Genomic DNA, 22,760 nt, shown 5'->3' with positions numbered 1-22,760 from the left:
GACCCCCTTATATCAGTAGAAGGACCCCCTTATATCAGTGGTCAGTAGAAGGACGCCTTTATATCAGTGGTCAGTAGAAGGACCCCCTTATATCAGTGGTCAGTAGGACGCCTTTATATCAGTGGTCAGTAGAAGGACCCCCTTATATCAGTGGTCAGTAGAAGGACCCCCTTATATCAGTGGTCAGTAGAAGGACCTCCTTATATCAGTGGTCAGTAGGAGAAGGACCCCCTTATATCAGTGGTCAGTAGGAGAAGGACCCCCTTATATCAGTGGTCAGTAGAAGGACCCTCTTATATCAGTGGTCAGTAGAAGGACCCCCTTATATCAGTGGTCAGTAGAAGGACGCCTTTATATCAGTGGTCAGTAGGAGAAGGACCCCCTTATATCAGTGATCAGTAGAAGGACCCCCTTATATCAGTGGTCAGTAGAAGGACCCCTTTATATCAGTGGTCAGTAGGAGAAGGACCCCCTTATATCAGTGGTCAGCAGAAGGACGCCTTTATATCAGTGGTCAGTAGAAGGACCCCCTTATATCAGTGGTCAGTAGAAGGACCCCCTTATATCAGTGATCAGTAGAAGGACCCCCTTATATCAGTGGTCAGTAGGAGAAGGACCCCCTTATATCAGTGATCAGTAGAAGGACCCCCTTATATCAGTGGTCAGTAGAAGGACGCCTTTATATCAGTGGTCAGTAGAAGGACCCCCTTATATCAGTGGTCAGTAGGAGAAGGACCCCCTTATATCAGTGATCAGTAGAAGGACCACCTTATATCAGTGGTCAGTAGAAGGACCCCCTTATATCAGTGGTCAGTAGGAGAAGGACCCCCTTATATCAGTGGTCAGTAGAAGGACGCCTTTATATCAGTGATCAGTAGGAGAAGGACCCCCTTATATCAGTGGTCAGTAGAAGGACCCCCTTATATCAGTGGTCAGTAGGAGAAGGACCCCCTTATATCAGTGGTCAGTAGAAGGACCCCCTTATATCAGTGGTCAGTAGAAGGACCCCCTTATATCAGTGGTCAGTAGAAGGACCCCCTTATATCAGTGGTCAGTAGAAGGACCCCCTTATATCAGTGGTCAGTAGAAGGACCCCCTTATAGCAGTGGTCAGTAGAAGGACCCCCTTATATCAGTGGTCAGTAGGAAAAGGACATTCTTAATACTTCATCAGTGTGAAGACTACCCCCTTACAGATCATTGATGTCAGATGTTAATGAGAGACAGAAATTGTTCTTTTCTCAAGGAGCCCCTAGAAACCTTTGGAGTACCCCTGGCTGAGAAAGGCTGGACTAGGCAGTCATATATTTCTGTCCCCCTTGGTGGGAGTGGAGGTGACCCCTCTAAAAGGATCTACAGTCCATACACACCCAGCACAAGGCCGGGGTCACACTACCAGACGCTTCTCGGGGCTGCAGTTCCTCTGAGCTCCACAAGGTGGGGATCTCACTTCTACCCAGACAGGAAGTCTCTATGGAAGACAGACAGGAAGTGATGTCAGGTACAGACAGGAAGTGATGTCAGGAACAGGCAGGAAGTAGAGAGGAGACGTTGGTGGAAGTGGCAGCAGAAGAGGTAATATGTTATGTTCTATTTACACCCAGTAACCCCTTGTCATGTCCGTCCTCTTCCTCCATAGTCACGTCCGTCCTCTTCCTCCATAGTCACGTCCGTCCTCTTCCTCCATAGTCACGTCCGTCCTCTTCCTCCATAGTCACGTCCGTCCTCTTCCTCCATAGTCACGTCCTTCCTCTTCCTCCATAGTCACGTCCGTCCTCTTCCTCCATAGTCACGTCCGTCCTCTTCCTCCATAGTCACGTCCGTCCTCTTCCTCCATAGTCACGTCCGTCCTCTTCCTCCATAGTCACGTCCGTCCTCTTCCTCCATAGTCACTGTGACGTCTTTTATCTCCAGCAGATGATGATACACACATATATAGTGTGGGAACCCAGGTTAACCCCTTCAGGAGCAGAACATCCCCCACTTCCGGGGCCGGAACATTCTCCTCATTGTGGAGAGGTGTCACCTTCTCACCTCATCAGTCTATACTAATGGATTATATGACTTTAATTAGTGGCGGGGGATGGGGGGATATTTAGGGGGATTGGAATATCTGTGTCTTTGTTTGTTTAGAATCAAATAGGATAAAGAGGGAAAAATGTCATCCGATTGCCTCTCGGGGGGGTCAGGAAGGAAGTTTTTCCCCTGCAGGAGCAGATCGGATCGCACTTTGCTGGGTTTTTGCCTTCTGGTGGATCAGCTGTGGGTGTCGGATTATAACTTCTATTTATGGTTGAACTGGATGGACTTTTGTCTTTTTTCAGTCAGACTAACTATGGAACTATGTAGTGAATGTCCTAATGAATCAATTATTCCAGAATGATCCCAGTCTCAGATAAAATGTGATCAATAAAGTCTCCGGAGTACATGGAGATCACAGGAATATGATGTGTCCTGGCAAAGCCCAAAGACAAAGTTCATCTTTAATGTTTAGGAAAGGTGGGACACACCCGGGAGACACAATTCTGTGTACAGAAACCTCACAGAGTGCCCCCCACAGCTCCTCCTCCCAATGCCCCTCCATCCAGAGTCAGAGAATCCTATGACATCACACTGACCTCACAGCTCCTCCTCCCAATGTCCCTCCATCCAGAGTCAGAGAATCCTATGACATCACACTGACCTCACAGCTCCTCCTCCCAATGTCCCTCCATCCAGAGTCGGAGAACCCTATGACATCACACTGATCTCACAGCTCCTCCTCCCAATGTCCCTCCATCCAGAGTCGGAGAACCCTATGACATCACACTGACCTTACAGCTCCTCCCCCCAATGTCCCTCCATCCAGAGTCTATATGTCCTAAGACATCACACTGACCTTACAGCTCCTCCCCCCAATGTCCCTCCATCCAGAGTCGGAGAACCCTATGACATCACACTGACCTCACAGCTCCTCCTCCCAATGTCCCTCCATCCAGAGTCAGAGAATCCTATGACATCACACTGACATCACAGCTCCTCCTCCCAATGTCCCTCCATCCAGAGTCAGAGAATCCTATGACATCACACTGACATCACAGCTCCTCCTCCTAATGTCCCTCCATCCAGAGTCAGAGAATCCTATGACATCACACTGACCTCACAGTTCCTCCAACCATTGTCTTCCATCCAGCTATTTATTCTTTTTTTCCAGTGCTCTTAGGATGTGGGCGGATCATTTACATACTCAAAACCAAAGCAGAACTGTTGCTCTTTCATTTTATATAATGATGTCAGAATTCATTATACCTCAGCCTGAAGTGGGGCTTCACTAAAACAGACCTGAATGGAGAGGTGAGGAGGATTCTGGGAATATCATTTGATTTTACTATTCATGTTATTTGTAACATCTGACAGGAGAGGTGAGCGGTGCCGGGAATTCTGGGACATTCTCCAGTAACAGACAAGGGATGTGTCTGGATGGTGACTGTATCATTGTGTGTGTCCGGTTCCTATAAGGTGTCAGGGTGTCACTGTCTCTTTCTCCATGGAGGAGTGGGAGTATTTAGAAGGACACAAGGATCTCTACAAGGACGTCATGATGGACAATCAGCCGCCCCTCACATCACCGGGTAAGAGGAGACTTTATTGTAAAGGAGAGAGCAGTACGGAGGATCCACCTAGATCCCCCATCATCTGATAAACACATAGAAACAATGGATTCAGTCAGTGTGTGTGTTTCCTACAGATGGATCCAGTCATGGGAACCCACCAGAGAGAAGTCCCCGTCCTCTGTATTCCCGGGATTCCACACAGGAAGGTCACACCATCCCTCACCATCATCAGGTAGATGATGACAATTATTGGTAGTTGTGATTTATACACAGCATGTTTGTTACAATGAATGTTTTATTATATCTTTCAGAGTGGAATCCTCGGGGATGATAATATTGATGTTAAAGAAGAGTATAAAGAGGAGGATGAGGAGTATGGAGTGATGGAGGAGTTTTCAGAAGGACACAAGGATATGATGGAGCCACCTAATACCAGGAACCCAACAGAGAGATGTCCCCGTCCTCTGTATTCCCGGGATTCCACACAGGAAGATCACACCATCCCTCACTATTACAAGGTTGGTGGGATGGAGGATCTAGAACATGGACTCATAGAGACAATGTGTGGATTTTGTGTGTGATGTCACAATAACAAAACTTACAATTTACAGATGATATTTTCTCTCATTTTCTTGATTTAGAGTGGAGATCCAATCGATATAAAAGTTCAGGTTAAAGCAGAAGAAGAAGAGGCGTATGTGAGGGATGATCAGCAGTCTATGGAGGAGGATGGAATAACGGGGACATTTATAGAGGAGGACACTCCTACAGAGATCAGCACAGGTGGGTCATGAACACTAAATCCATTCCTCCACCCATACTGCTCACTGATTGGTCCAGAGTAGGGCGGGGACTGGGTGATATCAGCCTGTAATCCCCTGGTCACTTTCCTGAGCTGTGTTCCCCGTCCTGTATTCCTGGATTTCTCTCGGATAATCTTCCTTCTCTGTGCTGCAGACACAATTTATGTATCTAGACTGGATTTATGGAGGTTCTGGGGTTCAGCTGGCAGCAAAATGTTGATGTTCACAATAGGTGTTGGATGACCTGGGACATGTATATTGGGTCTTCTTCCCCATGCCCGGGTCTAGTAAGATCTCTGACAGAACATTTCTCCCAGGGTTCCTTGCTCTGTGGTCTGCTGGCTGTGCCGGGTGGAGGGATATGTCTGTAGTGTCTCAGACCCAAGTCACTGAGTGCAGTCTCAGGAGATGGGAGGCAGCGGTGTGGGATCTCTGCAACTTGTCTACAGTAAACATTTAATCTTTCACTGATTACTGAATACCAATATTATGAGTCCTGACCCTTATACTGTATAATTTATATTGTACATTACATACTCCTGACCCCTGCACTATATACTCTATGTTGTACATTACATACTCCTGACCCCTGCACTATATACTCTATGTTGTACATTACATACTCCTGACCCCTGCACTATATACTCTATGTTGTACATTACATACTCCTGACCCCTGCACTATATACTCTATGTTGTACATTACATCCTCCTGACCCCTGCACTATATACTCTATGTTGTACATTACATACTCCTGACCCCTGCACTATATACTCTATGTTGTACATTACATACTCCTGACCCCTGCACTATATACTCTATGTTGTACATTACATACTCCTGACCCCTGCACTATATACTCTATGTTGTACATTACATACTCCTGACCTCTGCACTATATACCCTATGTTGTACATTACATACTCCTGACCCCTGCACTATATACTGCATGTTGTACATTACATACTCCTGACCCCTGCGCTATATACTCTATGTTGTACATTACATCCTGCCTGATGTGGGTGGAGTCCTGGTTTGGGGGAACCAATCAGCTCCTGTCTAGTAATCCTCTTTGTCTTTGTATTTTAGTCCATGGCCGGGAGATGAGGAAAACCTTCGAGGATTGTCTCACTTTGTCTCCAGACTGGAAAGTAGAAGATGAGGACATCACACAGTATAGTCCAGGAGAAAACCCGGCTCCCTCCAATGTCCATCCGGCACCACCCAGTGTAGATGGACCATCGGATTCCTCGTATCCTGAGGAACCTCAGACTGTGCGGGACCGGGCCGGCCTACCAACAGGGAAGAGCTTCTCCTGTACTGAGTGTGGGAAGGGGTTCTGTTCTAAATACAAACTTAATAGGCATAAAAGATCGCACACAGGGGAGAAGCCATATTTCTGTCCTGAGTGCGGGAAATGTTTTTCAGACAAGTCCAATCTTTATGCACATCAGAGATCTCACACGGGGGAGAAGCCGTATTCCTGTCCTGAGTGTGGGAAATGTTTTATAAAAAAATCAAAACTTATCATACATCAGAGGTCTCATGCAGGAGAAAAGCCGCATTCCTGTTCTGAGTGTGGGAAATGTTTTGTAGAAAAATCAAAACTTTTCATACATCAGAGGTCTCACACTGGGGAGAAGCCGTATTCCTGTCCTGAGTGCGAGAAATGTTTTTCAAAGAAGTCCAATCTTTCCATACATCAGAGATCTCACACAGGGGAGAAGCCATATTCCTGTCTTGAGTGTGGGAAAGGTTTTGTAGAAAAATTAAAACTTCTCAGACATCAGAGGTCTCACACGGGGGAGAAGCCATATTTTTGTGCAGAGTGTGGAAAATGTTTTTCACAGACGTACCAACTGTATAAACATCAGAGATCTCACACGGGGGAGAAGCCATATTCATGTTCAGAGTGCGGGAAATGTTTTTCCGACAAGTCCAATCTTCACACACATCAAAGATCTCACACAGGGGAGAAGCCATATTCTTGTCCTGAGTGTGGGAAATGTTTTTCACAGACGTCCAGTCTGCACAAACATCAGAGATCTCACACAGGGGAGAAGCCATATTTCTGTCCTGAGTGCGGGAAATTTTTTTCAGAGAAGTCCAATCTTTACACACATCAGAAATCTCACAAAGGGGAGAAGCCGTATTCCTGTCCTGAGTGCGGGAAATGTTTTTCAAAGAACTTCAATCTTTCCACACATCAGAGATCTCACACAGGGGAGAAGCCATATTCCTGTCCTGAGTGTGGGAAATGTTTTTCACAGAAGTCCAACTTTTACAAGCATCAGAGATCTCACATGGGAAGAAACCACTTTCCTGTCCTGAGTGAGGAAAATGTTCCTCACTGAAGTCCTGTCTTCCTGTGTATCGGGTCCCACACAACCCTGGAGGTGTATTAGTGCCTTGAGTGCGGGAAATGTCTTCTAGATGAATGTTGCTGGACATCCCAGCTCTCATGTGGGGAAGAAGCACACCCTGATATACACCTCAGATATACTCCATGGCTGATCTTCATCATGGAAGAAAAGTTCATAAGGAGATCAGAGGCCCCCAAAGACATGGATGAAGTGTGGGACCGGGTTGGCCATTGCTAGCAGTAGAAGAATAAAAATGGAGTCCTGCCCTGTGATTGGCTGAGTACATTTTGTGGTGGGAGATTTCACAAACACTTGGAGGTCTATGAAGAACAATGTTGAATGGATGTGACCGGCATTCTCCAACTGGGAGCAGTTTTGGCCGTATTTTATTTCTTATGATCTTTGGCTCCATCTAGTGGCCATAATATCATATTGGGCTAATTTTACTGATGGAGAGATTTTAAAAAAATCACCTCATTGTGGCCACTAGATGGAGCCGGCGATCATAGGAAATCACTGTGTTACTTAACATACGCTGGATGTTGTCACAGCTGGAGGAATGATTGTCTCATTGGTCCAATGAATGTTCTATAAATAGAGCCCTTGGTTTCCTTCATCAGACAGGGCTCCATACTAATCCCTGAGGTCATACTCCCACACCCTGAGGTCACACTCCCGCACCCTGAGGTCACACTCCCGCACTCTGAGGTCACACTCCCGCACCCTGAGGTCACACTCCCGCACCCTGAGGTCACACTCCCGCACCCTGAGGTCACACTCCCGCACCCTGAGGTCACACTCCCGCACCCTGAGGTCACACTCCCGCACCCTGAGGTCACACTCCCGCACTCTGAGGTCACACTCCCGCACTCTGAGGTCACACTCCCGCACCCTGAGGTCACACTCCCGCACTCTGAGGTCACACTCTGAGACAGATAAAACTTTATTTTGGTGGTATTTATTCAACGCTGGAATTTTTATTTTTTGCTATATAAATGAAAATGTCCAAAAATTTTTAAAAAAGTTTTATTCTTATGAAATTTTGCAAATAAACAATCTTTCTTCATAAATCAGCCAAAATGTATTCAGATATCTTTTTAGTTAAAAAAAAAATAACCCAAATTAGTTTATAACCAAAAATTATAAATTTTCAAAAACATTTTTTACATTTTTATTTTTTTTATATTATTATTTATGTTTTTTTACACCCATAAAGGTTGTAAAATCAATCATTTCTCCTTTCTGGCTGCATTCCTGCAGCCATTGAGAAATACTGTAAGAGCTCTGGTCACAGCTTGTCACATGGTACAAGTCTGTTGGGAATAGCCCTGTACCATGTGACCTCGGTGATCATTCACAGATTTCACTAGTAGTAAACAATGATATCAGGAAGTGATATTCTCCTTACTACTATTCATGTGATCACTTGTCTTCAGTTCACTGGTCTTCCCAGTGAATGGCTGTGCAGGGAGGGGGATGTCAGGACAAGTCTGATGATTGGAGGAGAGCAGACTGAGCTCCCAGCACAGCTACAGAACTGACCATGCTACGGAGCCTACAGTCTACAGTCCCTAACATTCATACATACACATACTAGGGGCCAATATAGACAGGAGCCAATTACCTTACAACTAGAGATGAGCGAATTATTCAAAAATTCGATTCGGCTGATTCGCCGAATTTGCGGAAAAAATTTGATTCGATGCGAATTTATTCGCTGCGAATTTAACTTATAAAAGGGTGTTTCTAGGCTTCAGAGAGCCTTTATATTAGTGCAGAACACTGTACCTTTAATTTAAATGCCCTTGGAGTCTGCTGGGGAAGAGAAATAATACTGTCAGTCAGTATGACATGCAGATGAGTGCCGTCGATCTTAGAATCACCGCACACTTCACTCATTTGGGCAGTCACGGGGCACGACGAAGAAGAAGAATGAAAAGAAGAAGAAGAATGAAAAGAATGAAAAGAAGAAGAATGAAAAGAAGAAGAAGAAGAATGAGAAGAAGAATGAGAAGAATGAAAAGAAGAAGAAGAAGAATGAAAAGAAGAAGAAGAATGAAAAGAAGAAGAATGAAAAGAAGAAGAATGAAAAGAAGAATGAGAAGAAGAATGAAAAGAAGAATGAGAAGAAGAATAAAAAGAAGAAGAAGAATGAAAAGAAGAAGAATGAAAAGAATGAGAAGAAGAATGAAAAGAAGAATGAAAAGAAGAAGAATGAAAAGAATGAAAAGAAGAAGAAGAAGAATGAAAAGAAGAAGAAGAAGAATGAAAAGAAGAATGAGAAGAATGAAAAGAAGAATGAAAAGAAGCAGAATGAAAAGAAGAAGAAGAAGAATGAAAAGAAGAAGAATGAAAAGAAGAAGAAGAATGAAAAGAAGAAGAAGAAGAAGAATGAAAAGAAGAAGAATTCCAGTACAGCAAAAAGTGTATCTGCAGAGAGCTCCGCTATTTCTGACAGTTCTCTGACAGTTCCTTCACATTTACAGAAGAAGAATGAAAAGAAGAATGAAAAGAAGAAGAAGAAGAATGAAAAGAAGAAGAAGAATGAAAAGAAGAAGAAGAAGAATGAAAAGAAGAAGAATTCCATTCCAGCAAAAAGTGTATCTGCAGAGAGCTCCGCTATTTCTGACAGTTCTCTGACAGTTCCTTCACATTTACAGCGGTTGAAACATTGTATCTATTTGTTTCCGAATAAAAACATCTGTATCCTAAATGGAAACAAATAGATACAATGTTTCAACCGCTGTAAATGTGAAGGAACTGTCAGAGAACTGCCAGAAATAGCGGAGCTCTCTGCAGGGACACTTTTTGCCGGCTGTAGAAGGGATGAAAATCGGCCGATCGGGAAAAATTCGATTCGCGCATCCGAAGTTTGCTAATATTCGGATTCGGTGTGAATCGAATTTTTCCTAATATTCGAAACGAATTCCACTTCGCCAAGTTCGATTCGCTCATCTCTACTTACAACATGTCTTTGGAGTGTGGGAGGAAACCAGAGTACCCAGAGGAAACCCACGCAGGCACAGGGAGAACATGCATACTCCAGACAGGTAGGGAAGTGGTTGGGATTCAAATCAATGACATTAGAGCTGCTAGGAGGAAGTGCTAACCACTGAGCCACTGTGCTGCAGAATATGTTTCTATAAAGGTGGGAAGTATGTAGCAGTGAATAGACCTCCCAGCAATGTTATTACCAGGCTGCAGCTAGGGGGCGCTCTAATGTGTACAGTGTGACCCCAGCAGAGTGATCCCATCTAGCCCACATTAACCCTCTCACTGCCAGAGCTGTTTCTGCATTTTTCTTTTGCGTACATATTAAACTGCTGTCTTTGGGCCTGAAGATTAGTTAAACCCCCAAACATATATATCATGACATCAGAGGCCCTGGAGAATACAATGGTGATAGTTTTGAATTTTTGAGAATAGAAATACATTATTTTACCAATTTGTTAGTAAAATATAAAAGATGAGGTTGTGCCAAGTCAATAGATACCCAACATGTCCAGCCCTAAAATGGGGCGTGCCACTGAGATGATGAAAAACGTTTTTTATATATATATATATATATATACTGATCAAAAAATGAGAGGTACACTTTGAAAACCCATCAGATCTCAATGGGGAAAACTCTCTTGCTGAATATGTATACTGATATGGACAGGGCAATGTAAGGACGCCCCATCGTTTGAAGGAAATGAAACTGATTGATCTACAGAGGACTGAATTCAGACACCATGAAAATCAAAGTGAAAAAATGATGCAGCAGGCGAGTCCATTGTGCTGAAATTTAATTGCAACTCAGAATGATACTCAGAAGTTTGTATGGTCACCATGTGCTTGTATGCCAGCCTGACTGACAATGTCGGGGGAGGCTCCTAATGAGACGATGGATGGTGTCCTGGGGGATTTTTTCTGAGATCTGGACCAGGGAACCACTAAGCTCCTGGACAGTCTGAGGTGCAACCTGGCAGAGTTGGACGGACCAAAACATAACATCCCAGAGGTGTTCTATTGGATTTAGATTTGGTGGCCATTCAATGGTGTAAATTCCTTCATCCTCCAGGAACTGCCTGCATACTCTCACCACATGAGGCCAGACATTGTCTGCACCAGGAGGAACTCAGGACCCACTGCACCAGCATAGGGTCTGACAATGGCCTAATAGCAGTCAGGGGGCCATTGTGTAGCCTGTAGAGGTCTGTGTGTCCCTCCATGGATATGCCCCCCCAGACCATCACTGACCCACCACCAAAACAGTTATGCTGAACAATGTTATGGGCAGCATAACTTTCTCCACGGCTTCTCCAGACCCTTTCACGTCTGTCACATGTGCTCAGGGGGAACCTGCTCTCATCTGTGAAAAGCACAGGGTGCCAGTGGTGGACCTGCCAATTCTAGTGTTCAATGGCAAATGCCAATCCAGCTCTATGGTGCTGAGCAGGGAGCATAGGACCCACTAGAGGACGTTGGGCCTTCAGTCCACCCTCATGAAGTCTGTTTCTGATTGTTTGGTCAGAGACATTCACGCCTGCTGGAGGTCATTTTGTAGGGCTCTGGCAGTGCTGTTTCTCCTTGCACAAAGGAGCAGATACCGGTCCTGCTGATGGGTTAAGGACCTTCTACGGCCCTGTCCAGCTCTCCTAGAGTAACTGTCCATCTCCTGGAATCTCCTCCATGCTCTTGAGACTGTGCTTGGAGACACAGCCAACCTTTTGGCAATGGCACGTATTGATGTGCCATCCTGGAGGAGTTGGACTGCCTGTGCAACCTCTGTAGGCTCCAGGTATGGCCTCATTCTACCAGTAGTGACACTGACCCTAGCCAAATGCCAAACTAGTTAAAAACAGTCAGAAAAGATGAGTAGGGAAAAAATGTCAGTGGCCTCTGTGACGATCGCGGCGTCAGACCCCAGCCCCTCTCACCAAACTCGTGACCAAAGGACTAGCCAATCTAAAACCGCGCTGTAATGGACCGCATATCGACGTACCGGCAGCCTGAATGCGTTTGTTACTGGGTCAGGTTAATTACGCAATTAACCCTTCACACTGCTACCACCTCCTTTTTATACAGAGAAAGAGGAAACTCAGCAATACACTAGGATGATTGGTTAATTGACAGTATACCGCTATCTCTACAGACCAGTTATACAGAGGGTTAAACACTCATTTACTTATATAGTGCTGTCAATTTACACAATGCTTTCAACATATATACCAATATTGAACATTCACATCAGTCCCTAACCCTCAAGGGGTGTACAATCTAAGGTCCCTAACTTACATTCATACATACACATATTACGGCCAGTTTAGACAGGATCCAATTAACCTACCAGCATGTCTTTGGAGTGTGAGAGGAAATCGGAGCACCCGGAGGAAACCCACACAAGCACAGGGAGAACATGCAAACTCCATGCAGGAGGTGCCATGGTCGGGAATCAAACCCATGACCCATTTACTGCAAGACAGACGTGCTAACCACTAAGCCACTAAGTCTAAGTGGGCTTTGTTCCCTATAGACAAGCAGCCGACAATGTCTGATACACAATCCTCCTGAACCATCGAGTCCATCAGAGATCAGAACAGATGCCGCTTTCTATGGATATGTACGAAGCAGATGAGACACCATCATGGTCCTATCTACCCCCCACCCTAACTCACTGGGGTCTAGGTGATGTCTTCCTGAAATGGGTCATGGCTCTATACAACCCCCATCTGTGATGAGTCAATGCCATGGAGTCCAGTCTTCCTGCTTTCTGATTTGTTATTGAACATGTCAGGGATGTCACCCCCCCATCCCCCATTCATTCCAGCACCAGAACCGCTGGCTGCGCAGATCAGATCCAACCTGTGCATTAACCCTTTCTCTGCCGGGCCCTGAGATCCCCTTTTAACCCCTTGCCTACCGTGCACTGTCACCCCTTCCTGCCCAGGCCAGTTTTCAGCTTTCAGCGCTCTCACACTTTGAATGACACCAACTTTTCATCATTTTTGAGACAGATAGAGCTTTCTTTTCTTTTCTTTTGGTGGTATTTAATCACCACCGTGGGGCTTTTATTTTTTGCTAAACAAACTCAAAAATGACACAATTTTGAAAAAAGTTTCTGTTATAAAATGTAAATAAGTATTTTTTCTCCTTCACTGATGTGTGATTATGAGGCTGCACTGATAGATGGTACTGATAGGTGACACTGATGGGTACTGACAGACATCATTGATGGACACTGAAAGGTAGCACTGATGGGCACTTAAAGGTAGCACTTATGGGCACTGATAGATGGCACTGACTGATAGGTGACACTGACTGGCAGTTATAGGTGGCACTGACTGGCACTGATAGGCAGCACCAACTGGCACTGATAGGCAGCACTGATGGGTACTGATAGATTGCACATATGAGGAGGCATTGATGGGCATTGACAGGTATCAGTGATGGGCACTGAAAGGCAGCACTGATGGGCACTGAAAGGCAGCACTGATGGGCACTGATAGGCAGCAGTGATAGGCAGCACTGATCGGTACTGATAGACTGCACTGATGAGGAGGCACTGATGGACATTGACAGGCATCACTAGTGGACACTGAAAGGCTGCTCTGATGGGCACTGATATTTGGCATTGATGGACACTGATTGGAGGCAAAGGTGGGCACTGAAAGGCAGCACTGATGGAGCTGCACTGATGATCATTGCCCTGATTAAAAGTGTAGAGGAGAGGACTGCCGATAGCAGCATTTCCTGTTTACATGTGATCAGGTGTGATTGGACACAGCGGATCACATGGTAGAGCCTACATCATTGGCTCTTTACCATGATCAGTGATCCACTGTGTCCCCGGGGGTGTGCATGCGCAGATAGAGTGGGAGGATGTCATATGTCCTCCCAGAACAAGAGAGCTCCCCCCCATCCCTCATTTCCCTATACAGTGGGCAGGAGGTGGTTAAACTCAGGTGGTCAGACCATTTTTGAAATGTTTCCATTTTTTTATTTTTTACAAACAGCCTTGAAAATTGAGAAAATCAAATCTACACAAAACTGTCAAAGAGCAATTTTGTCTAAAAATTATAATTTTTCACTTACAGTTTCCAAAATGTATAAAACCGTACATTTTATGAAAGCATAGGATGGGTAGAATGAAAAGAAGGTGACACCCCAAATCACACATTTTCTGAAAGCATAGGATTAGTAGAATGAAGAGAATTTGCCCCCCCCCACAAACTACATTTTATGAAAGCATAGTACCGGCAGAATAAAAAGAAAGTGACCTCCCCCCAAACTGTACATTTTCTGAAAGCATAGAAGCGGGAGAATAAAAACGTGACCCCCCCTAAATCGTAAATTTTCTGAAAGCATAGAAGCGGGAGAATAAATAGGTGACCCCCCCCTAAATCGTACATTTTCTGAAAGCATAAGGCAGGTAGAATAAAAAGAAGGGGGGGGTCCCTAACTGGGTACATTTTATGAAGGCTTAGGACAGTGATGGCGAACCTTTTTGAGCCCGAATGCCCAAACTGCAACACAAAACCAACTTTTTTATGTCAAAGTGCCAACACTGGAATTAATCACTTGCCTACTGGGCACTTCTACCCCCTTCCTGCCCAGGACAATTTTCAGCTTTCAGTGCTGTTGCACTTAACAATGACAATTGTGCGGTCATGCAACACTGTAACCATATGCAATTTTTAGCATTTTTTCACACAAATAGAGCTTTTTTTGGTGGTATTTAATCACCACTGGCAAAAAATTAAAAACATAAAAGGTTTCCTTTGCTTCTATTCTAAAATTTTGCAAACAGGTAATATTTCTTCTTTGATGTGCGTTGGTGAGGCTGCACTGATAGGCAGCACCGATGGGCATTGATGAGGCGGCACAGATAGGTAGCACTGATGAGGCGGCACTGGTGAGCATTGATGAGGAGGCTCTGATGATGCACTGATATGCAGGAAATGATGGGCACTGATAAGAGGCACTGACAGCACCAGCTGGAGGCACTGACAGACGGCACTGACCGGCGGCACTGCTGGGCATCATTGATGGGTGGCACTGATGGGCAGCACTAATGAGGTGTCACAGATAGGTGGCACTGATAGGCGACACTGATAATGGGTACTGATAGACATCACTGATAGGTGGCATTGACTGACATCACTGCTGGGCACTGACTGGCACAACCGCTGGGCACTGACTGGTGGCACTGACTGGCAGCACTGCTGGGCTGCACTGATGGGCACTGGTGGGTGGCACAGGTGGGCGGCACAGGTGGGCACTGGTGGGTGCATTGCTGGGCACAGGTGGGCGCACTGTTGCGCACAGGTGGGTGCATTGCTGGGCACAGGTGGGCGCACTGCTGGGCACACGTGGGTGCATTGCTGGGCACAGGTGGGCGCACTGCTGGGCATAGGTGGGCGCATTGCTGGGCACAGGTGGGCGCACTGCTGGGCAGAGGTGGGCGCATTGCTGGGCACAAGTGGGCGGAACTTGTGTGTGGCACAGGTGGGCACCGATCATCAGGGCACTGATGATCAGTGACCCTGATGATCGGTGCCGATCCCTGTTCTGACAACTGCCGGTTTTCGGCAGTACTTTCCTCACGATCTGACAGCGTGAGGAAAGTGCAGCCGAGAACCGGCATTTGCATTTCCCGGTGATCAGCGTGTCATTGGACACGGCTGATCACGTGGTAAAAGGCCGCTGTGATTGGCCTTTTACCATGTCACGTGATCAGCTGTGTCCGCAGGACACAGCGATCACGGAGATCGCCCGGTGCGCGCCCCCGGAGGTGCGCAGGAGAGCGCGTTCTCTTCCTCTTCCTCTCTTCCTCCTGGCGTGCCCACTGAGATGGCTCTGCGTGCCAGCTCTGGCACGCGTGCCATAGGTTCGCCATCACTGGCTTAGGACCAGTAGAATAAAAGAAGGTGCTAGTGATTTTTCAGGTCCCGTGATATTTGTGCAAATGTTAATAAAAATATATATATATTTTCACAAAAAAAATACATAAAAGTCATTGTTAGCCGAGACAAACAACAAAACTCACAAAATTCCCGCTAACTTCCCACTAAATCTAAAACTGGACTGCGGTAATCAATAAGAAATATTTGTACATTTTAGATTGCGCCTTTTTGGGAAATGGTGAAAATCAAATATTTACAAAACTGTAAATGTGCAATTTAGTCTAAAAATCTGAAGGTTATAATTTTTCACTTAATATTTCCAGAATTTGTAAATGACCCCCAAACCAGACATTTTCTGGAAGCATAGAACCAGTGGAATAATAAAAAGTGCTACAGATATATTAGACCCGCAATAGTTGGGCAAACGTTTATCCAATCTCTATTTTCACTAAAAATACACTAAAATCATTATTAGAGACATAAACACAACACAACGTACAACATTCCTGCTATAGTCCTACTAAGGCCTCGTTCACACAGGAAATCCTATAGTGTACGCCCTGCCAGGCCTCGGTTCCCCACACGGTGATGGACAGATGTGCTGTGCGGTCCCATTGGTGTCATTGGGGATTCAGAGACTGCATGGAGGACACAGCTGCTGCCCCCATCCTGACATCCATGAGGGTGCACAGCCCTGAATGCAGACAGTGTGACTTCTGGGACATGCATCCACATGGATGTCAGATTGAGATCAGCAGCTGTGTGTGTGCAGCCGCTGCGTGCCAATTGGCATCAATGGGACTGGTTGTACAGGGATACACAGAGCACTGCTGTATACCCATGTGGGTGAACAAGGCCTGACATGGGCCTATGCTGTAATGTGCCCTGTAAGGATGAGGCCCCACTGTTTTATTATTCTAATTGTTTTTATAATTTTATTGTATTTATTTTTTTGTGGGGGAGGGGGGTGGTTAGATATCAGAGGACTAAAGAAACCCTCAGAGTCCTCAATGCAACCTCAGCTGCACTGTAGATGAATAAATAGGAGTCTACTGTACAGAAGCTTCTATTCATTCATGAAACTATAGCACAGAAAACACTCTTTACTATGCTTCAGTGATGAATGAACACAGGAGTGATCAGTACTGATCACTCTTTGTGTTCATTCAGGAAGGGGCTGGTAAACATGACATGCCCACCCCCCACTCTCCATCCTGAACACCACACTGATCTCCCACTCCAGCAGCAGCTACAGCCATGGACAGGGGTAGAGGGGAAGCCGTCCAGCAGCACTGCAGGGAAGGTGCTTCAGAGGATCAGTAAGAGGTCTAAGGACAAGGGGGAGTCTGAGCGGCAGAGGGAAATATTTAGACATTTTGATTCCCCGTGGCTCCCCTGCAGCAGCTGAAGCTGGTGGGAGGGGAGAGGAGAAGAGGCCAGCAGCAGGGAAGCTAAAGGTAGATCTGTGCTGTGGGCGAGCAGTGGGTGCTGCGTGGGGGGATCGGTGCTGTAGGGGGGATGTTAGAGGTGCAGGGAGCCATCCTAGAGGACAGGCAGAGGGTCTGTGGAGTGGAGGGAAGCTCAGGAGACCATGAGGTTATAGCAGAAGGGGAAAGCCATGGACATATGTCGTACTGACCTGGCCAGCTGGAAGAAGTTCTATAGGTCAGTACAACACCCATCCATGGCAGCACAAGGGTTAATGATCACCCTGGGGGGGTTTTAGGGCACCAACATTTTCCATCATTTCATCAGCACACACCATTCCAAGGATGGACATGTTGGGTGTCTATTTACTCGGCACAACCTCGTATTTTACCCCACAAAAAAAGTAAAATCTTACATTTGTGTTCTCTAATATGACATTTAGAGTATTTATTTACTGAAATTTAATCTTGATAAATCATTGAGCTTAATCATGTGAAATACAAAACTGGAACTACCACCATTTTATTCTCCAGGGCCTCTGAGGTCACAGAATAGATGTTTGGGGGTTTATCTCATCTTCAGGACCAAAATCTGCATTTTCCCATGTGTGCAAAATCATGCAGAAACAGCTCTGGCAGTGAGAGGGTTAATGTGGGCTAGATGGGATCCCTCTGCTGGGGTGACATTAGAGCTCCCCCTAGCTGCAGCCTGGTAATAACATTGCTGGGAGGTCTCTTCATTTCTCTGCTCCATACTTCCCGTCTTTATAGAAACGTCTCCTGACATTTGGGGGTCTATTCATAGAATGTTTGTATAGCAATTCCCTCAGTGAGAGTTCATGTCCATTCCTCCTGTGTGAATGGGGAACCAATGTTATTAGGATCACATCTGAGCTGCTGGAATGTCTTCCATTCATGGAAAATACATTGAAAACTTCTTCTCCTGATATCAATGGCCAACCCGGTCCCACACTTCATCCATGTCTTTGGGGGCCTCTGATCTCCTTATGAACTGTTTCTTCCATGATGAAGATCAGACATGGAGTATATCTGAGGTGTATATCAGGGTGTGCTTCTTCCCCACATGAGAGCTGGGATGTCCAGCAACATTCATCTAGAAGACATTTCCCGCACTCAAAGCACTAATACACCTCCAGGGTTGTGTGGGACCCCTGATGTACAGGAAGACAGGACTTCAGTGAGAAGCATTTCCCTCACTCAGGACAGGAATATGGCTTCTCCCCTGTGTGAGATCTCTGATGTTTCTGCAGACTGGACTTCACTGAAAAACATTTCCCGCACTCAGGACAGGAAAGTGGCTTCTCCCCCGTGTGAGATCTCTTATGTTTACAAAGACTGGACCTGTCTGAAAAACATTTCCCGCACTCAGGACAGGCATACGGTTTCTCCCCCGTATGAGTTCTCTGATGTATGTAAACATTAGACTTCTGTGTAAAACATTTCCCGCACACAGTACAGGAATACGGCTTTTCACCAGTGTGAGATCTCTGATGTCTGGAAAGATCGGACTTCTGTGAAAAGCGTTTCCAGCACTGAGAACAGGAATACGGCTTTTCCCCTGTGTGAGATCTCTGATGTTTGTAAAGACTGTATTTTTGTGAAAAACATTTCCCGCATTCAGGGCAGGAATATGGCTTTTCCCCCATGTGAGAGCTCTGATGTATGTAAAGTTGGGACTTCCTTGAAAAACATTTCCCGCACTCAAGGCAGGAATAAGGCTTCTCCCCTGTGTGCAATCTCTGATGTGTGTAAAGATTAAATTTATGTGAAAAACTTTTCCCGCACTCAGAACAGGAGTGTGGCTTTTCACCTGTATGAGATCTCTGATGTGTGTAAAGATTAGCCTTCCTTGAAAAAAATTTCCCACACTGAGGACAGGAATATGGCTTTTCAACCGCATGAGACTTCTGATGTCCGACAAGTTTTGATTTTTCTACAAAACATTTCCCACACTTAGAACAGGAATATGGCTTCTCCCCTGTGTGAGATCTCTGATGTTTGTACAGACTAGATTTTTGTGAAAAACTTTTCCCGCATTCAGGGCAGCAATATGGCTTTTCCCCCATGTGAGAGCTCTGATGTATGTAAAGATGGGACTTCTTTGAAAAACATTTTCCGCACTCAAGGCAGGAATATGGCTTCTCCCCTGTGTGTAATCTCTGATGTGTGTACAGATTGGATTTATGTGAAAAACTTTTCCCGCACTCAGGACAGAAAAACGGCTTTTCACCTGTGTGAGATCTCTGGTGTGTGTAAAGATTAGCCTTCCTTGAAAAAAATTTCCCGCACTCAGGACAGGAATATGGCTTTTCAACCGCATGAGACTTCTGATGTCCAACAAGTTTTGATTTTTCTATAAAACATTTCCCACACTGAGAACAGGAATACAGCTTCTTCCCCATGTGCAATCTCTTATGATGATAAAGGTTAGACTTATCTGAAAAACATTTCCCACATTCAGAACAGAAATATGGCTTCTCCCCCGTGTGAGATCTCAAATGTTTGTACAGACTGGACTTAGCTGAAAAACATTTCCCGCACTCAGGACAGGAATGTGGCTTCTCCCCCGTGTGAGATTTTATATGCAAATTAAGATGGGATTTATAATGGAAACCTTTCCCGCACTCAGTACAGGAGAACCTCTTCCCTGTTGGAAGGCCGGCCCGGTCCCACACAGTCTGAGGTTCCTCAGGATACGAGGAATCCGATGGTCCATCTACACTGGGTGGTGCCGGATGGACATTGGAGGGAGCCGGGTTTTTTCCTGGACTATACTGTGTGATGTCCTCATCTTCTACTTTCCAGTCTGGAGACAAAGTGAGACAATCCTCGGAGGTTTTCCTCATCTCCCGGCCATGGACTAAAATACAAAGACAAAGAGGATTACTAGACAGGAGATGATTGGTTCCCCCAAACCAGGACTCCGCCCACATCAGGCAGCTTGGTCTCTGAGGAGCTTACAATTCCACCCTCAAGGGAACTAGGAAATGGCTCCTCTGATCTCCTACCAGGTCATTTCCTTATTCATGGACCTTAGTCAGAGAGTGAGGAAACAACCAGAACTGTCTTTTATAGGAGGGACAGTGATGAGGGGATTATAGGACGAGGGTCCCCACCCCCTCTATCACTCATCACCATCTTCTCTTTTCATGTGACAATACTGAAGAAATAACACTTTGCTACAATGTGACGTAGTCAGAGGTCAGAGAGTGAGGATGGGGGGAGAACAACCAAAATGAAGACTGGACTGATCCTGAAGACCACCATCATTGGGGTATTGACTCCTCCCTCATTATCACTTTCTGTTTAAGGGTCCAAAGTTGGAGGATGTGATCACATTATTATCACCATGTAAAAGTCTGTGCTCCAATCACATCATCCGATATAAAATGTCCAGCTGGGAGGAAATGGGAGTGAAAGAAGTAAGGCCGATGTAATGTACAACTTATTATACAGGATACAAAAGTTTGGACTGTACAGTATCAGAATGATGTAATGTACAACAGAGTATATAGTGCAGGAGTATGTAATGTACAATAGAAATTATACAGTATAAGGGTCAGGACTCATAATATTGGTATTCAGTAATCAGTGGAAGTTTAAATGTTTACTGTAGACAAGTTGCAGAGATCCCACACCGCTGCCTCCCATCTCCTGAGACTGCACTCAGTGACTTGGGTCTGAGACACTACAGACATATCCCTCCACCCGGCACAGGTGATAAATACTGGGAGAATTGCTATGTCACCACCATGAGGAATAAGATCAAAATCACACACCCCAGGTGCCCAGGTCTAGTAACACTTATGGTAAAAATGAACATTTTTGCTGCCAGCTGAACCCCAGAACCTCCATAAATCCAGTCTAGATACATAAATTGTGTCTGCAGCACAGAGAAGGAAGATTATCCGAGAGAAATCCAGGAATACAGGACGGGGAACACAGCTCAGGAAAGTGACCAGGGGATTACAGGCTGATATCACCCAGTCCCCGCCCTACTCTGGACCAATCAGTGAGCAGTATGGGTGGAGGAATGGATTTAGTGTTCATGACCCACCTGTGCTGATCTCTGTAGGAGTGTCCTCCTCTATAAATGTCCCCGTTATTCCATCCTCCTCCATAGACTGCTGATCATCCCTCACATACGCCTCTTCTTCTTCTGCTTTCACCTCAAATTCTATATCGATTGGATCTCCACTCTAAATCAAGGAAATGAGAGAAAATATCATCTGTAAAATGTAAGGTCACAAAAAATACCCACACATTGTCTCTATGAATCCATGTTCTAGATGCTCCATCCCACCAACCTTGTAATGATGAGGGATGGTGTGACCTTCCTGTGTGGAATCCCGGGAATACAGAGGACGGGGACATCTCTCTGGTGGGTTCCCATGACTGGATCCATCTGTAGGAAACACACACACTGACTGAATCCATTGTTTCTATGTGTTTATCAGATGATGGGGGATCTAGGTGGATCCTCCGTACTGCTCTCTCCTTTACAATAAAGTCTCCTCTTACCCGGTGATGTGAGGGGCGGCTGATTGTCCATCATGACGTCCTTGTAGAGATCCTTGTGTCCTTCTAAATACTCCCACTCCTCCATGGAGAAATAGACAGTGACACCCAGACACCTTATAGGAACCTGACACACACAATGATACAGTCACCATCCAGACACATCCCTTGTCTGCTACTGGAGAATGTCCCAGAATTCCCGGCACCGCTCACCTCTCCTGTCAGCAGCTCCATCATCTTCTTGGTGACTTCTAGAATCTTCTGCATGTTGTGTCTCTCAGGGTTTAGGGAGTCACATGGAGGCACTGTGATGGTCATATGATCACCTGACTTCAGAAGAGGAAATCTCTGTATTGAGGAACCAATAGGAATATCATGTTAGAATCCCAGAATCCTCTTCACCTCTCCGGTCAGGTCTGTGTTTTATTAATAGAGATGAGAGTGATGTTATGTGACCTCCCAGAATCCTCCTCACCTCTCCGGTCAGGTCTGTGTTTCATTAATAGAGATGAGAGTGATGTCATGTGACCTCCCAGAATCCTCCTCACCTCTCCGGTCAGGTCTGTGTTTTATTAATAGAGATGAGAGTGATGTCATGTGACCTCCCAGAATCCTCCTCACCTCTCCGGTCAGCAGGTAGATGATCTCCAGGGTGAGGTTTAGTATCTTCTCAGTCATGTGACTCCGGTCCTCCTCCATCCTCATTGGTGCCATCATGTGATCTATACAGGTCTTCTTGTAGACGGATAACTTTGGGAAATGAAAGTAAGAATGATTTGGATGGTATTGGTCACACAATAATAGGATGTGGATGTGAGGGGGGAATAGGAGGGTTGCTGGACATTGAAGAACTACTCCCCCCATGGGAAGATGTTTAGTTGGGACTGTTTAGTGTTTACTACACTTTGGAGGTCCCGAGACTCTCTTGACCTGCAAGATCAGAAATCCCCTTTTCTCTGTTGGGTTTGTTTGGTTTCTGAACTGGTTTTGATGAGTATTAGATATGCAGACAAGGAATGATAAATATGATCCTTCCTATGACTTGTTTCCTCTGAGGCAGTGCTGTGAGGTCAATGTCGGGTCATCGTGGTGTCCAGGAAGGGGAACTTGCTGACTATTGGCTGGATTTACTGGCTAATCAGGATATT

General features: G+C 45.5%; 2 protein-coding genes across 2 annotated transcripts in view; one reads left to right on the top strand and one right to left on the bottom strand.

Moving 5' to 3' along the window:
* Positions 1–21,359, bottom strand: part of LOC149443555 (uncharacterized) — a 188,290-nt gene extending 166,931 nt beyond the window's left edge. The window contains 3 exon segments of the mRNA XM_089655569.1: positions 18,299–19,954; positions 21,152–21,291; positions 21,352–21,359. Coding sequence (XP_089511695.1) covers positions 18,299–19,954; positions 21,152–21,291; positions 21,352–21,359 — 1,804 coding nt within the window.
* LOC149443556 (uncharacterized) lies at positions 5,489–7,828 on the top strand. The gene has a single exon (XM_089655561.1). It carries the CDS (start codon positions 5,499–5,501, stop codon positions 6,747–6,749), a length of 1,251 nt encoding a protein of 416 aa, XP_089511687.1. The 5' UTR covers positions 5,489–5,498; the 3' UTR covers positions 6,750–7,828.
* Positions 21,360–22,760: the final 1,401 nt, after the last annotated feature.

This window comes from Staurois parvus, unplaced genomic scaffold (assembly GCF_062004578.1).
Source record: "Staurois parvus isolate SC_StPar_1 unplaced genomic scaffold, SC_StPar_1.0 ptg000849l, whole genome shotgun sequence".
NCBI lineage: Eukaryota > Metazoa > Chordata > Amphibia > Anura > Ranidae > Staurois > Staurois parvus.
This window is presented reverse-complemented; position numbering and strand designations above follow the sequence as displayed.

Bases quoted from the DNA above. Each gene is read 5' to 3' on its own strand.
- LOC149443556 (XM_089655561.1), top strand. From the start codon at position 5,499: ATGAGGAAAACCTTCGAGGATTGTCTCACTTTGTCTCCAGACTGGAAA.